The following is an 18,371-nucleotide window of genomic DNA, read 5'->3' on the forward strand; positions in this document are numbered from 1 at the left end:
ATATTAGCTTAAAACTGGCCTTTATCTTTCTGATATGGTTATTATTCTGATGTCTATATTGTAAGGGTTTTTGTCTTTTTCATAATGCAGTTAAGTACAGTATAGTTATTCACATTATTTGATGAATAGGTTAGTTTTATGCTTTGAACATCTCTATATGTTGATATTTTTACCAAGAACTAGTCATATATAACATCTTGAATATCTGTTTTACCGTATTTGGAAATGAAATAATGGGGATAGATAAAATGTAATTGTTTTCCTCTGTTAAATACCTGTATCTGTTAATTGTAATTGGGCCATTTAAACGATGTAGTGCTGATTTTATAGTCATTCTATTAATAATTAATATTGATATGAGTAAACAAATAAATTTGTCATTGATATGAAGATGGAAATTTTGTATTCAGCATGTTTCGTCTACAAAATTTATGTTTTGCCCTTTTAAAGACAGCAAATAATTATTTAATAATGTACAATAAAACAGATTTACTATATAGAGAAATAACGACAGAATTCATTTTACACATATTGACGTCATTTGCACCTCTAAAAGATTATTCAAATACATGATTGGATTACATACTTTTCTTGCATCATGAAATCAGCTGATTTGAGGGATTAGTCTTATAATTGTCAACACCAATGAAGATATACAACTTAAAGTACATTTATATTGTAAATTCAGAAATGTTTACGATGTATTTACTATCAGTATTGCAAAACTGCCATGGAGTAGCATTTAAGATTCTAATAACTTGAATTGTATGCAATTGCGATGCTCAATCTGGAATTTTTGTCCATTTGTCAAATATCACAATAATGAATGGAAGTAAAAAACATTCAGAATTTGCAGTACAAATGAAATGATAGAAATATGTGTGTTATTTATTTGACAGGCCTTTATGTGGGACTTTCTATACATAAGTTGAGCATCTGTTGTTAAATCAATATTATCACTGTTAAAGTGTTACAATACTCTTCACCAGATGTGGTTATTATTCATATTACGGTAATATTTTTATAAATCTTAGGTTTTATGTGTTTGGAATAAAAGGATTAAATGCTTGATGTAAACACGATAAATACTAAATTATGTAACCCTATTGTTTGTAATTTTATTCTGTTGTGATTGAGTAACTGCTTTGATGTTTGGTACATCACTAATTATTTGCTGTGTTTAAGCAGAAATTATGTTTCTATGAATAATATATACCAAATATATGTCATTTAAATTATAAATTTCTTGCCTCTTGATTTGGCAATAATGTTTAATCATATAGTTCACAGCTTTGGAAGTATTGCATGATAAAAGTTTAATGCTTGAAGGAATTCCTGTATAAGCTGCATTAGCAAATGCTAAATATAGTTTCAAATATAGTATTTTCAATTTCATATCAGTTATTTTCTATTCACTAGCTATATATAGGTGTATTGAGTTATGTCATATATTTTTGATGACTTTAAGTGGAATATGGTATAATTACCGATGTGTTTCTCAGTTTTGCTGCCAAAGTTCTGTACTTCCCTTACAGAGTTACTTTTCTTGGTTGATGTAGGCAGTCTTATCATTTACCCTGTATATAACTTGATGAAGGAACCAAAGTGACAATTTTGAAAGTCTTCTTTCGCAGACAGCACAGTATCCTTGTGTTTGTATTAAAGTTTTTAACAGATTGATGGTGATCATTCTGTAGAAAATTTTTTAAAAAATCCTTTGTTTGTAAATAAGTTATAAAAAGAACTACTTAAATTTATGTAAAAAAATCTTGGTTAACTTTGCCTTACATAGCTTGAACCTTGTTTTTATTCACCATTTATGGGCATTATGTTTTCTGGTCTGTGCATTTGTGCATTTGTCTGTTTGCCCCGCTTCAGGTTAAAGTTTTTGGTCAAGGTAGTTATTGATGAAGTTGAAGTCCAATCAACTTGAAACTTAGTGCACATGTTCCCTATGCTATGATCATGATGATCTTTCTAATTTGAATGCAAAATTAGAGATTTCCTCCCCTTTTTAATGGTCCACTGAACATAGAAAATGATAGTGCGGATGGGGCATCTGTGTACTGTGGACACACTCTTGTTAAACATATTCTACTGTATGGCAATTAATCTATAGTTTGATCTACAATGGCATTGCTTTTGTAATTTGTAGACACTAGGTTTCATGTTGTTGAAAAGTCAATAACAAGTTTGTTAAATCTGAAATGTGTTGTTTCACCTTATCTTTAGAATAAATCAATTGTAAATTTGTAATTCATTGGCTATTAAATTCAAGTTTTAATCGAAAGGGAATTAATGAAATTGGTTTCTAGAAAATATGGACCTTAGAATCCAATGTCAGAGCACAAATTGAGGGCGAAGATTTGAATGTATTAAAAACTGCATAATGAAAAAAATTAATAGTAAAACAAATATGAATCTAATGTAAAGAAAATGTTTTATAGTAATATCTGTGAAAAATGTGGCAGAATGTGAGACATATGGATCCTAAAATACATGTGGAAAGCTTTATTTATTGGGGTTTAAAAGCGTTAACCAAAGTACATTTTGTATTCTAAAAATGTGCGCACGGTCAACGCTTTTACAACCCAATGAAATTACAAAAAGAAGCATTCAATACATTTTTTATCTATGATCATGAAAACACGAATTTTATAATTTTTTTATTTAATTCACCTGTGCACTTTATTGTGGGACCACATGTTATCATGAATGAAAAGTTTTATTGAGTAATGCAATTGCTTAAGGAATAACATGTGATGTGCAGTTAACCAATCAGAATAAAGTATTATAATGAAATATACATCTAATGTAATTATTTAGAAATAAACTACATATAAAACTGTTTAGATTTTAATCATAATGTGATTTTCACTCTTATAATATGTAATATAATAGTTGTTTTTAATTAATAGAATCAGAACTATTGATACATGTCCATCATACAGGGTTCACCTGACCTTGGCCAACCATACTCTGTGTATGGTTACATGTATGCCTTGTAGGACTTATATGTCCTTAAGCTGATTTTCATGGATCACAGATAATGTTTAGCCCATTTGATGCCTGTCATGCCTGTGTAGTAAAATCTGCATCTTAAAATCTTTCTCAAGCATAAATCCCAATCATGATCAATAAAGAAGGGGATGCATGCACTCTTGTGAATTTTATAGTTCTGAATTTTTAATTTATTTTCTTTTTCAGATGACAATTGGAAAAAATGAAGAGTTACCTCCCTTACCTGAACCAGAAGGAACTCAACTAAAAAATCATCTTAAACAGGTAATGTTTCCCATAATGCATTTAAAATACTCCATTGATGTCATTATTCTGAATATGGAAAAGTAAACAAACACATGGCATCATCATATATAAGGTTCATGGACAGCATAACAATAACATTTTGATTTAATTTCAGATTGTCTTATAGCAATTCTTAAGATCAAAGCAAAATTCCATCGTTATAAATGTAATATTATGATTTATTTTAAACATTATGTGTCAAATTCAATCTCTCAGTTTGAGACAAGAGTCATTCCTCGGTCAAATTTCTGGGATACTGGTGTCAGATTTCCAGAGAATCAATATTACTTGTTTCAGACTGTCAAGTCATTTGTGTCCTTCTATAATTCAATGACTTGTCAAGTTCAAGGCCAAATTAAAAAAAAAAGGAATTCACCTTTGATTTAGACATTGTTTGAAATAATGAATTTTTTCGTAGTAAACTACAAAAATTTGGCCACAAAATTTAATTTCCTTAGGGCTCTTGTAGTAGTATAGGCTTTTTGCACTGATGTGAAGTCAATTTACGAATGATAAATCAATTATTTCCTCATGTGCACCATTTACTATCTTCCAATTCTTAATTTTTCACAAGATTTTGTTAATACTATTGTAAAGGCCATTAGTCGAAAAAAATCTCTATAGTCCTCTTAATCTAACTATACAATTGTGAAATGGTAACTTCTTAAAATAAATTTGCATGCATTTGTTTTAACAGTTAAAATACAGTGTAAGTATAATGGACATTTATAAACAGATTCATTCATCTGCATTAAATATATACTATCTAATCCTGCCATTGGCTTTCTTTAGGGTCAGCTATATACACTTAGAACATAACCTGTGCACATGCAGTACTATTATGGTTCTACTGATAATATTTAATATTTCTCATAAATACAAATGTACACGTAAAAGTCATTTACATAAACTATATATATGAATACGAACTTTTATTTATGTTTGACTCTTGAGCAGAACATTAACAGGATTAACAAGCTACTTAAAATAATCACTGTGTGTTTACATTTCTATAACAAATATTTCTTTCATATTTTTTTCCCTACTATAAAATAATGAGTTTAAGTATAGTTAATTTTTTATATAATTTGTGTTGTTGTAAAAGGCATACAACCATTTTATCTTAACTTTGTGTTTACTTATTTTCATGCAACTTGAAAGACAAACTTTCACCAGTGTTAACAAATTTACTAACAACTAACAGATCATCTATACACTTGTTCATGTTCAAAAATGCAAACTTTAACTAATATTCCTGCCTCTAATCAATTTTATACAAATTTTATATAAATTTACAAAGATCCATTAAAACGTTTGTTTGGTATAGAAATCAACATTGCTCTAACAGTTGAAACTGCTTGCTTCAGGTGTCTTTTCCTAAGATAGATCCATGTTTCACCTAAGCAATTTTGGTTTCACACCTGACTGAATTTGAAACACCTTTTCATATAATTAACAGATTAAAATAGATTTGGCTCCTTGCAAGAAAATTGGTTGTAGGATTTTGGTTGTAAAATGAAAATTTTACATTATCATATAAATTTGAACATGTTGAAAGTAATTCATGGCCTATTTAGTGCATGGGCAATAGGTAGTAGAATAGAGCAAAGTGGACATGGGGGAATAACAGAATGGAAATGAGAAACATGAATACATATAAAAGAAAAAAAAAAACATAAATATTAGAAAAGAAGCATTATGGACTATTTCTCAATTTTCCAGCATGTTAAAAGGAAGTAGAAGAGCCAGAACATATAGTTTAGAGGACTGATATAGTTTATTATGTAGCTGTACTGCACATTTATCTGTTGGTCATTAAAAAATGTTCAATTGTTAATCCTTCTATGCTAATTTCATGCTTTTGCTTTAGGCTTTGGCCAGTATGAGTATGACACCTCAACCAATCAAAAATCTTGATACAGTTGCACATAATCCTGAAACCTGGAAAAGACGGGAGAGTTTTTCGTCACAGACTGGTTTCAATCCACTTATCTATGGTAACGATGTGGATTCTGTTGATGTTGCTACAAGGGTAGCCATGGTAAGTTAGCTTGGAAGGCCTGTGAATTGAAACAAATTAATTACGGTCAAGGGTTGCCATTCTTTATACATATTTATGTTTAGAAATTATAATTTTGAAAATTAAAACATTTTTATAAACGAAAAAAAACATTGTGTACCGATAAAAGATGTCTCCCAGGATTTGTATCATTAAAACATATTATTATCTTCTTTAATGTATTGATATATTTTAAACAATTCTTCCCATAAATTCTTGCAGCACAAGTGTAGTAACCGTATAATGTATTTAATTGTTTAATTGATTGCAACCACATCTGAATCTTTTTTTTTGAAATGATCATTTACTTCTATAATTCATTTATATCAATTATATATTTTATCCATTTCAGATACGATTCTTCAACTCAGCAAATGTTTTGGGTAATTTCTCTGAACATACAAGAACACTAAGACTTTATCCTCGGCCAGTAGTAGCATTCCAAATGTACAGCTTTCTCAAATCTCGGCCAACAAGAAGCCATTTTATTGCCAGAATGGCAAGAACACAGGTATGACAATAGTTCTGATGATAGGATGTTTTTATTGTCAGTGTTATATTTAAAATATGACAACAGAGAGGGATATAGAGAAATATCAAAAGGACACTTGTCATTATAACAATTTTCAGGAAAATTATTTTTTATTTGCAAGTTAAAGAAACTTGCTTTTATATGTCTCATTTACCCAAGCATAATTTTCTTTTTATAGAAGAATTGGATTTGATAAATATCAATATTGAAAAGATGAGAAAAATCTGTATGTTCCCATTCTTATCATGCTTATGTGATAGATATGGAATGTATGTCATGATCATGTTATTTAAAAAGTTCATCATTTATTTAAGAGCATCATCATTTATAAAAAGGGAAAACCAAATGTCAAAATTCAATGTTTGCTTGAAGTCCATCCATCACTCCAATGATTGATTTGCAACTCTGCAAATTAATTCGGTTTTAAAGTGCTTCAGAAATGGGAGGAGAAAATGAATCTATTCTTTACTTGTTCTTTATTTTTTTGTGACTTTGAAATGGCATGTGCAATATTCAATAGTTAAGACTTACTTGGTCAATCACATAGAATCTATATTTGCTAACAATATTGACGATTCTGTTGTTACCACATTCTAATATTAATTATCTAAAAGTGACCTCAGGTGTTTTATTTATTTATTAATTATTGAATATGGTTGCCAATATAAGGTGTGATTAAATCTTACTTATACAATGTTCATTTTAACTCCTTATTGATATCAAATTTATGGCCAGCAGTTGTTGATGATGGAATACCTTCTAGATTACATACAGATATAAGATATTACGCTAAACAAAATATACCCATGAGTATTGGGATTGTAGGATTTTATTACCACCACACGCATATTGTATTAGTAATTTGTCTCTATGTGTTAGTCTCTAAGGAATATTTGAAAATTACTTTTCACCTTATAATAAATTGGTTACTTAAGTTTAAAATCAAGTTGTGTTCAATTCTTTGATTGATAGAAACACAAATACCTAGGACATATGTACTCCAATCGTTTTTCTAAATGATTTGTTTTGAGAAATGTTGCTTTACCTTGCAGCTGTTTACTTTATCTTGGGTGTTTTAACATGAATACAACTGAAGAAGATCACTTTAAAAATAGAACCCCTTCCCCTACAAAGGAAAATTTAGAAGTTCCCTGAAATTTTTACTGTACTCTGACACCCACCCATTGTTGAGATTTAAAGGTGCCTTCGCTGTGTCCAATGTATGATTTACTGGAACAGGGTTTAATTAGAATTTTAAAAGTTAAATCAGGAGTACAGACATTAAAAAAAAAAACACTTTGAATTAAATTAAATTTAGCATATATATATAATTATACACATCTACCAGCAAAGTTGTGTTAAAAATATTTTTTTTGACACCTATATTTATAATTTATGCAATGTGTGTCTTCAAATGAATATTTATTATGAGAACATCAATTATGATAATTATATTTTTTGCTGTATTACAGGCCACAGAGTATTTTGGTGAGTGGTCACTATGTCCAAAGAATGTAGTATTCCTACGTGTGCAGACATCTGTGTTTGACCCCCTGTTGATTGGAGACAAACCTAAGTGGTATGCCCATCAGCTACAGGCTATAGAGTTTAAAGTGTATGATGAATCATCAACTCTCGGGTCTGCTCTGTCAACAACAACTGGGGAAACACTCAGTGATGAATACCCAACAGGTGAGTTTAAAGTGTATGATGAATCGTCAACTCTCGGGTCTGCTCTGTCAACAACAACTGGGGAAACACTCAGTGATGAATACCCAACAGGTGAGTTTAAAGTGTATGTTGAATCGTCAACTCTCGGGTCTGCTCTGTCTACAACAACAGGGGAAACACTCAGTGATGAATACCCAACAGGTATGGACGACTTTTGAATTCCTGTACTTACCTGTAAATTTCCTGTCACAATGCATTTGTTATTATGTCACAGTAAGAACTGATTATTCGATGACATTGTTTATGTATACGCTGATTGCCCCCAGGTCAACCAATGTTACTCATTCATAAATAAAAACTCCAGAATGGTGTATTGTTACAACTTTTTGTTCTGTTTGACAAGAATTATACAAATTATTCCTGGCATAAACAAATTTATAGCCTTTTCTATGTAAAATGTGAACAATAAATGATAAATTGGATATCACCTTTGTATAATATTCTGTAAAATTTGTAATAGCAAATCATCATTGGAAACTTACTTTAATATGTCGGATTTAACAAAAAGTTGTTTAATAAATACTAACAGATACATGTTTAATTTTATCTTAAATAAAGTGGTATATCATTTAACAGTGACCTCAACAAAGTAATCATTAAATGATTTCAAATCATTTGCTAACCTTTGATAAAGTATAGAGAACAAAGCAAATTACACTATTAAAAGACTTTGAAGCATTTAATATCTAATTTGACCTAAGTCAGACAGAATGGAGAAAAAACATTAACACTTTATAAATTTTGAACAATGCCTCTGGCCTTTGTTAGTCTTGTATTATTTTAACTTTTAGTTTCTTGTGTACAATTTGGAGTTTAGTATGGTGTTCATTATCACTGAACCAGTATATATTTGTTTAGGGGCCAGCTGAAGGACGCCTCCGGGTGCGAGAATTTCTCGTTGCATTGAAGACCTGTTGGTGACCTTCTGCTGTTGTCTGCTCTATGGTCGGGTTGTTGTCTCTTTGGCACATTCCCCATTTCCATTCTCAATTTTATTACCTACATTAAAAACCCTTAAAGCCAAAAAAATTGAAAACCAGGGATGTATAAACATGTAGAACTGTTTAAAGCTATTTGACCAAAAAGGACCTAAAAAGAATAACCAAAAGCCTGATGGAATTGGAATCATAGTTTCTTATTGAACTCATTGACTATTTTACAGATGAAAGTGGTAGTGACAGTGATGGAGCAGATAGTACCAGCTCATCTTATTCTTCTCTCAGCGATTTTGTCACAGATATGGTCAACAGTGAGATAGATGGTGATACACCAGGTAAATAAAAAACAAATGATTTGATAGACTTTTCAGCTTTTTTTCTCTCACAACCTTCCTTACCTGTGTATTTTGCTTATTTAGCCTACCAGTGGGGTTCAAATTGAAGTCTCGTAATTATTTTGAAATGTCAAGAATATAAAATAAGGAGATGTGGTATGGTTGCCAAGGAGAAAAGCATCCTTCAGAATTCAAATGACATGGATTAGGCAACTATAGCTATAGGTCACCTTTCCCTAGAGTTAAATTGATATTCATATTCTGTAAGGTAATAATAAATGCATACTTTATAGAGTTGAGAAGAATGTTGTAAAACAGTTCCAAATGTAAAGGTATACATCCAACAGACCACAATGCTCTGATCTTTTTGTTTTCCTAAAATTTGATTGATTTAGTTTAAGAAGGATAGTGCGAGTGGGGCATCTGTGTACTTTGGACACATTCTTGTTTGCATAATTTTGACATTTCAGCTTTAGTTCTAGAAAAGCAAGTTCTGTCAGTGGATGAATCAAAGTTCTATACACCACCAAACAAACTACAGCTTCCAGAAACACCTATAAATACCAGTGATTCAGCTAATTCTCTACCAGAAAGTGACGTCAGTAGTTCTGAATCAGAATCACGGTCAGGGAGTCCAACATTTGCTCAGGATATTCCTGATCAAAGCTCAGCGAAAAGTACTCCAAGTAAGGTAGACAAGGTATTTATATTTATCAATTTTGAAGAACCATTTAAATGTCTCACCTGCAAAAGAATGTTGCAAAATGCAAGACAAAGGGATGTTAATCCAGCTACTACTTTGTATCCTTTTGTTATAAAGCTTTATGTTTTTGAAGTAGACCATGGTAAATCAAATTTTGTATATCATAAATTTATAGTTTTTATCACATGATATGTTGTATAATGAGTATTAAGACAAGTCTTTTAAGTACATAGAATCATTGCAAGGTATACATGTCCATTAGACAGTGTTCATCTGACCTTTACCTCAATTTTTGGTTCACATTAAGTTTTCATGATTTGGTCCATTTCCCCGATACTGAACCTGATAAAAAAATGGCTGATTTATATTAACACTGACTTTATTTTGTTTTTATAAAACTTAAATTGAATTTGTTTTTATTTCAGAAGTCAGAATTTATATTTGATTCAGGAAATGTCTCAGCGACTAGCAGATCTTTAAACAGGTAATGTATGACTATACAATATATTACATTAATTCTACCGCAGAATCAAGTTCTACACAAAATTTTTCCCTCAAGAAGTTGAATTCTTATATCTAAAATGCAATGCTTGACAGACATTTTAAATATTTAAAATTAAACTGTAGAGAGATTAGAAATCTCGAATCAATTGAGACATACATAGTGGTGGAATCTGTTTCTTTTATGGTTTTTAGATGATGTGTCAAACTTTATCTTTCTTTTTCAACAATCTTTTCAAAGATTATGTTCTTTCCTGAGACATGATCAAACATGTGTTAAGCCCACTACACTAGTCAAATGTAATGAAACTTATACACAATGCTTACTACCACCAAACACATCAAGTACAATTGGGGTGGTTTCACTTTCATTGTTCTGGAGTTATGTCCCTTTATAAATGGAAAATTGCTAAATTTGCCGTTTCAGCACTCTTAACTTTACTTTGCCAAAACCAAATGTTTAGAAACTGATACACAATGCTTTTTACCACTAAACACAGATCAAGTTCAAATTTGGGTAGTGTCATTTTCATCGCTATTGAGTTATGTCTCCATATAAATGGAAACACTGCTGAATTTACCATGTCACACTCTAACTTTACTTTCCAAAACCAAATGTTAGAAAACTTATACACAATACACATTACCACCAAACACAGATAAAGTTCAAATTTGATGTTAACTTTTCTCCAGTATTATCTCCCTTTATAAATGGAAAAATTGGCAAATACGTTTTGTGCAATCTATCACTTTGACTGTTCTTGAGTTTTACCTCTTTACAACTGGAAAAATTATTTTTATCCGCACTCTACTGACCAAATGTTTCATTTCCACACTCAAAAGAATTAGTACATTGACTCTTGCAAATTTACAAGTGCTGGCATCTGTTGTCATTCATCTTTTATTTTGGAAGGCAAAAAGGCAAATCAGGATAGCATTTTCTTTTTTAACTCATTATTGAATTTTGACCAATTTTGACCAATGAAGCACTGCGGGAATCTATTGAATAAAAATTGAGAATGGATATGGGGAGTATGTCAAAGAGACAACAACAACCCAACCAAAGAGCAGATTACACATTAATAAAAAAAAATCAACTTTTTAAGGAAAGTATAAATCAGTTCAGAATTCAAGAAATATATAAACATGTAAAAGTGTATTAGTTTAACATGTAAATCATTCTAGTGCATTAATCTTTCTGAAGACATTTTTGCAAGATCATTACAATTTGATGTTACTGGTTTCATGAATTCTGATATGCTGTACATTGTTCATAACATTTGACGAATAAGGATATTCTTTATCTTTGCTGCATATTCATTATCTGATTTAACCATCAATATTTGCTTCAGTGCTATTTAACTCTTCTCCAATTGTCCATACAAATTACAAGATTATAGTAATATTTGATCTTTTGCATGTGATCTCATTTTACACTTCAGGAAGAAAATTATTGATGAAAAAATTCAAAATATTAAATAAGGTCTTTCATCAGCAAAAATATCTGAAGACGATTTTTAAACATCAACTCTTTCAAGTTTGTTTTTGCTTTTAAAAGTAGTTAAAAAGTTGAAATTTAAATCTCACCTTTATTTATTTTATTTCAGTTCAAATTTGACCCACTCTGACAGTATTGGATCAAACAACAGTACTCCAGAGTTACCAAAACGTCCTCCACCTTTAGCTCCATTAACCAGGAGCATTAACTCAGCATTTGAAGCTTATGAAAAACCATTGTCACCAACAATAAGAAAGGGAAGGAATTCACCAGGTTTAATGAGTCCACAGTCTCCAAGGATAAGGAGTAATAGTAGCACAGACCCTAGGATACGTAAAAACAGTAGTGGATCAAGGGTAATTGATAACTAAAGCAGATAGATGATTTTTTTTAGCACATACATTTTTTTACCAGCTTAACTGTATTTAGTATAAGAGTTAATAATAAAACAAAAACATAATGCAAAACAAGGGTTTTATTTGGGGTTGGAATATTCATTAGAACATAAATTTAAAAGTCATGGTCTCCACCCTACCTCTTTTCTCTCGAATATTCCTTTTCATTTTAATGAATAAGAAGATAAACCGTGAAAAATACATGCAGCATAACAAAAAATAAAGTAAAACATGCATTTCTATGTAAAACATGCATTTCATAGAAAAGCCAAAAAGACAAGCATATGCAAAAGAATGATTTGGAAATGAATATAAGTTGCATTTGTTTTGATAATTTTTTAAAAGGATGTTTTTTTTCTGCTGAATATCAAATTTACAAAATAGTTAAGATGCTATCCTTTCTAAATGAAACTGTTATCGATAAAATATGGTGAATTCTCTTTTTAGTCAGTTCCTGGAGACAGAGAATTACCAGAAAGAGGCTCTACACCTTCATCATTGATATCAACAATCAGTAATGAACTGACAGACATGGCTCAATCAGCAAGCAGTACAATGTCAGAGTTATTTGGTAAGATTCACCCACTCATTCTTAGTTTAAACAATAGAAATTCATCATATATTTATTTCGTGTTATTAACTTTTAGTGACTTTGTGTTTAACTTTAGAAAATGTCTAGCTGTCAGAACAACCTTTTTAGTGTAATTAAAATATTAACTAAATATCAATTTACATAATTGTAACAAAATTCAAATCTTTTCTCGCCTATTTTATCAACCTGAAGTTATCACATTCATTCATCTTAATAATCATTCCTTATACAGTAAACCAACTGATTTTGGCCATTGATTTTTTACGAATAGAAAGTTATGCAATATATCTTGTAGAAATATACCAACAGAGTTAAAACAAAACATGAAGGAAAATTTTGTGAAAAAAAAGATAGTTTTAGAATTAATCGAAATTTAAATTATATTAAAAAATGAAGTGGTAACTAGCAAAATTCCTTATTGTAATTATTGATTGAAACTATTTTTTAACAGACAAATTTTCATTCTCACCGAAATGTGAGATTATTGAAGAGAAAACTGAACCAGGTATTATCACTTTAAAAAAAAGACGTAGTGACTTACACATTTTTATGCACACAGCCTTGTTTGTGTGATTAGAAATAAACTGTGTGATATATTAACCAATCATAGTCCACTAACACATTACGGTAGTCCACTTACACATGGCTGTCAGAGTTAACATCTTATCTAACTGATCTTATTTGATCTAAGATTCATAGCCTCTAGTGAATATAATAAATAATTTTCTAGCAGGAATTTCGACACAAGGGGGATCCAGTAGAACTTTAAGGGGGCACATATGTTGAATCATAGTAAACAGTGTACAGTAATTACTGAATCTGAGGCCAGGAGTAGTAATTTTAACTGAATACATACCTGTCAACCCTCCCGTTTTGAGCGGGAGAGTCCCGCTCAATGCTGAAACTCGGGGAAATCTCCCGCTTGCCGGTACCCTCCCCCTTTGGATACTTCAGCCTTGAATGACAAGTCATCATAAATTACGTTTGTGTGTCACTGCTGAAGATTGTTGTTACCTGTAAACATGGCAAATCACAGACCATGATAAATTAAATGGCTTCACTTGTAAGCTTGGGTGTCTACTAATTATGATCATTAACGACTTTTGTTTCAAGCTTTGTGTTAATAAAAACATTTCAAAGAAATTTCGGATTACATGTACTTCCCCTGATAAATCCTGTTTTAAGTTATCCTTCTTAAAATAATGTGAACTGAACAAAGGATACAAAAGCATGGCAATTAAATGATTGTGTATGCTTTAAGACAAAAAAAAATATTTATATATATAATTTGTCATAGCTGAGAGGGAGATCTCCCTCTTTGAAGGTTTCAGAGGTTGGCAGGTATGTGAATAGTTTCTTTAACAATCTCTCCTTCATCATACTCTCTTTCTAATATCATAACTTACCAATAAGTAAGTGCATTTGGATTAAGTGATTAATTAATTAAGACACAAAACTGTCTCTGATCAAAATTTGAAATATTTCCAAATCAACACTAAACAGACACTTCCTTGTGATTGATTAACAATTCAATAGTTAGAATATGAAGTTTTTTTTATCTAATTTATGTATTTTTAAGACCTGAAATGTACAAATTTGATTCATAAGATAGTTTTTGTCAACAAGAACTGTTCAGTGTTTAAAAAAGTCATAATAATAAATGCAGAAAGCTCAAAAGAAATGTTCACTGGTGATTCTTATATTGTATTTGCTAGTTCAAATTGTAAAGTTATTTTGTTTACATAGAAACAATAGAATCGGATGATGAAATACTTGAACAGAGATCAGACCCGGGTAAATGAACTCTTGTGGTTTACAACCATTTTGGGATAAATTGTACTTGCATGTTTGAAAAATATATATGAAAGCAGCTTTATACTGGTAAATCCTTATTTTTATTTTCAAAGAGGTCAGGTTGTCAAGTGGTATTGTTTGCTGTTTTTGCTTGGAAATATAGGGAATCGTTATCATACAATATATATAAACTGAAGCATTCAATTTCCTTTTCCAATATCTTTTTTTGAGTTCCATTCTAAAGTTTTGTGTTTATTGTAAAAAGTTTAAATATTTTATATGGTCATGGGATTTTTTTCTTTTTTTATCGTTTACTTTTCTTATTTGTATATATGTCATGTAAAAACTGGCTAAAATCATAATGGAAAACTACAATTTTTGTTAAATAAAACAATGGCAGTTAATTTAGATTTATCTCCCTTTACTGGTAAATATTATACTCAAAGAAAAATCTTTTTCTATTTCTTTTAAAATTTTAAAAAGTTGTTGCCCTCAGAATTGTCATACATTTATGTTTCATTAAGCAATGAATTTATTAATCTGTTTTATTATAGGATTTAGAAAGCATGTTTGATAAATTTCGATAATGATTAAATAATGCATTTTTGTTATGCTTTAGAATTTATCTTGTAGGATCAACAAGAAGCCCACAACATCATCATGCCAAACCAGTAAAGCCTTTTGCACCTTTAGGTAATTCAAATGATTTAGTTATTATAATTGTTTAAAATGAAACCTACAGTGAACAAATCATGGGACTGATAATTGTAGACACTTTACCATTGAAACTTATCTCCTTATTTGTTGAGTATCTTGGTACACTGGATATTACTATCCTTGCTCTAACAAATCATTCAGTATATGTAGTAGAATTATAAACATTGCATTAGGTAGTAATTTACCTGAAAACATAGAAATATTTTGAACACTGTACAGTAAAAGTAATTTCTTTCAAGTGATTTTGCTGTTGCTATGAACAATTGACTTTAAAACAATATCCTTTAAACAGGAATATACTGACTGGTTTTGAAAGGATGTTCTGTGTATTTCATCATTATTTTATGTAAAAGGTGCAACTATTTTTTAAAATTAATCTACATCGTGTAATGCCAAGCATAAACTTCATGCATGAAATTTGAATTATTTTGTGAACGTGAAGTCTAATATTAATGCATATGTAATTAAAATAAGTATAAATGAATATTTGAATGTTTCAGGTAACAGAAAAGCTTTGGTAGAGAAATCAGGCTTAGTTAAACATGCCACTAATCCAAGAAAAACAAAAGAATCTCAGAAAGCTAGTGGAAGTGATGGTAGATCTGCTTCTAATAGGTAATGTACATGACAAGGATAATTTGATAAAGTCAACTCAAGATTATAAAGAGCAGATCAACAAATGAATTATAAATTTTATGATTAAAAGCAAAATTTCAAAAAATTTTCTTATATAGATTTAAAAACCTATCTTCTTGGTTTGTGTAAACTACATTTTGAATTGTTCAATATATTTATATGCATGATTCTGAAATATTAAGGATTGTATCAATATAATATTTACAAATATGTTGCCTATAAAAGATATTTTTATCACCAGTGTATATGTGTTTCAAAGAAGATGACAAATTTTGTATACAACACTAAATTAAGAAATTATTATAAGGTTTTCATTAATGCAAATAGTGTGAATGGGTGAGTTTCACTATGATAAGAAATTGCATTCAGATATCTAATTAAAAGTCTGTATGCAGATTTTCCTTAAATTGCAATAATTAATCTTCATTTTCTTCCATTATACAAAAATTGCAATAATAAATTCATGCTATAACTTTTGAGTTTACAGTATATTATGCAACATAACATACAAAAATTGATTTTTGTTGCAGTGAAAATCAGCAGTTTTTGAAAGAGATTGTAACCAGTGTTATGGAAGGACAAGGTGTCAGCTGGTTAAAACTTGGTCGTGTCCGAAGATTGATGGAGGACGAGAACTATCGTAACTTTGTTGTCAGCAGAATAAACAAAAACTTGGATAAGAAATTAAATGATGAAACACAACATATTGAAGATGTGGTATTGAAACTTTTTATATAATTATCTACTTTATTCATTAGGATTATATCTGTACAAGAGAAAAGTGACATACAGCTTTATCAATTTAAATCCATTTTTTATTATACAACCCCAAAAAAATTTTGGGTTCGTTTAATGGTATGATGTCGTCGTCTGCGTCGTCGTCGTCCGAAGACACTTTGGTTTCTGGATAATGACTTTAGTTTAAGTGAATAGATCTTAATTAAATTTTTTCAGAAGGTTCAATACCACAAAAGGAAGGTTGGGATTTATTTTGGGGATGATGGTCCGAACCGTTTAGGAATTAGGGGCCCAAAAGGGGCCAAAACAAGCATTTTTCTAGTTTCAGGATAATAACTGGTTTACCAGTATTTCAATTGCTCTGAAAGTATACTGCAGTGTTTAAAATCACAAGTAGAAGGTTTGGATTCATTTAAGGGGTTATGGGGCCAAAGTTTAGGAATTAAGGGCCAAAAAGGGGCCAAAACAAGCATTTTTCTAGTTTCCAGACAATACCTTGTGTGTAATTGCATGGAGCTCTCTGAAATTGTACCACAATGTACCATATAACAAAGGGAGGCTGGGATTAAGTTTTGGATTAATTGCCCAAAATATGTAGGAATTAAGGGCCAAAAAAGGGCCAAAAAGAAGCATGTTTCTAGTTTCCAAACAATCATGACAATAACTTGTGTTTAAGTGTATGGATCTCTCTGAAATCGTACTACAAGGTTCAATATTACAAAGGAAAGCATGGGATTGAGTTGAAGGGTTATTGCTCCAAGGGGGGTTTCAATAAATTGGGGGGGGGGGGGATCTCAGTTTACCATTTTTTTAAGGGATTTTCTTTTTTTTTTTCAACATTTTTCAAATTTCAAATTTTGAAAAGTTTCAATAAGAAATATTCAATTGCACAGTATTGTGCAATAGATGTGTTAGATCTTGAACCACATTAATTTTGTGGCAAAAACCTATATTATGTCAAAAATTTGATCACAATCAAAATTCAGACGGTATCAAGCTTGAATATTGTGACCAAATTTGCCCCAACTGTTCAGGGTTCGACCACTGGGGTCGTATAAAGCTGCGCCCTGCGGAGCACCTGGTTTTCATTAAAATAAGTTTTTGACAATTATAATACAGTAAACAAGATTATTTTGTTTTGAAAAATATCTACAATCATTTGTCATTGTATCCTGTAAAGACGTAGAATAATCGGATTGTCAGTTGGCCAACATTCATAGAAACACAAGTAAAAAATAATATTTTACTAAAACAAAAATAAACAAAATCAAACAAAACTAAACATAATGATAACATGCAAATGAATACAAATAAACAAAAGGAAAAAAACAGAAAGAAAAGAGTGTGACTCATATTTTACAGGAAAAAGGAGTTCAAAAACTACCGTTCATCAGTCTTTCTACAGTTTACTTGGTTCAAAATATTATGATTTAGCTGTATCATTTCAATTGCGTGTTTGTTTTGTGTATGTATGTTTATTTAATTTTACAGTGAATGTATTGCATATTTTTGTGGTTTTTGTTTTCTAGAGTTTGTCAAAGACAGTATTTAAAGGAATGCTAACCCTGATTAAAGCTTTGATTCATGGTCTAGAACATACCTACCAAAATCATGGGCTAGGAGGAATGGCCAGTGCTTTCATGTTATTAGAGATTAACCACACCCACTTCTGGATAAAGGACGCTACGGGGAAACTGCCATCAAGTAGTCGGAGTGATACTAGTGTTACACCTGATGTAGGTTATTTGTAATCATTGATAATTTTACCACATGTAAAAGATATGTCAAGAAATATGAAATTTTCTGCAGTTAATGGTATATATGTGAATTTTTTTTAAACAAAACAAAAACAAAACATCAGCTGTTTGATTTTTCGATGTAATTAGTTCAGCATGT

At 30.5% G+C, this 18,371-nt stretch overlaps 1 protein-coding gene across 13 annotated transcripts in view; it reads left to right on the top strand.

Moving 5' to 3' along the window:
• Positions 1 to 18,371, top strand: part of LOC143082987 (MAP kinase-activating death domain protein-like) — a 66,398-nt gene that overhangs the window by 22,325 nt on the left and 25,702 nt on the right. For 8 of the 13 annotated variants that reach the window (XR_012980526.1, XM_076259053.1, XM_076259056.1 and 5 more), the window contains exons 7-21: positions 3,208 to 3,285; positions 4,004 to 4,015; positions 5,177 to 5,347; positions 5,718 to 5,876; positions 7,370 to 7,589; positions 8,791 to 8,901; positions 9,372 to 9,601; positions 10,030 to 10,088; positions 11,713 to 11,959; positions 12,446 to 12,569; positions 13,042 to 13,095; positions 15,018 to 15,077; positions 15,602 to 15,716; positions 16,268 to 16,454; positions 18,005 to 18,211. Coding sequence is in view for 12 of the 13 variants with exons in the window: in XM_076259053.1 (XP_076115168.1) it covers positions 3,208 to 3,285; positions 4,004 to 4,015; positions 5,177 to 5,347; positions 5,718 to 5,876; positions 7,370 to 7,589; positions 8,791 to 8,901; positions 9,372 to 9,601; positions 10,030 to 10,088; positions 11,713 to 11,959; positions 12,446 to 12,569; positions 13,042 to 13,095; positions 15,018 to 15,077; positions 15,602 to 15,716; positions 16,268 to 16,454; positions 18,005 to 18,211 (2,034 nt within the window). In the remaining variant the exon portion in view is untranslated. Of the gene's footprint in view, positions 1 to 3,207; positions 3,286 to 4,003; positions 4,016 to 5,176; positions 5,348 to 5,717; positions 5,877 to 7,369; positions 7,590 to 8,790; positions 8,902 to 9,371; positions 9,602 to 10,029; positions 10,089 to 11,712; positions 11,960 to 12,445; positions 12,570 to 13,041; positions 13,096 to 14,336; positions 14,385 to 15,017; positions 15,078 to 15,601; positions 15,717 to 16,267; positions 16,455 to 18,004; positions 18,212 to 18,371 lie in introns of all 13 variants that reach the window. The other 5 variants (XM_076259055.1, XM_076259054.1, XM_076259059.1 and 2 more) reach the window with 5 other exon arrangements.

The sequence above is a fragment of the Mytilus galloprovincialis genome, chromosome 7, assembly GCF_965363235.1.
Source record: "Mytilus galloprovincialis chromosome 7, xbMytGall1.hap1.1, whole genome shotgun sequence".
Lineage (NCBI taxonomy): Eukaryota > Metazoa > Mollusca > Bivalvia > Mytilida > Mytilidae > Mytilus > Mytilus galloprovincialis.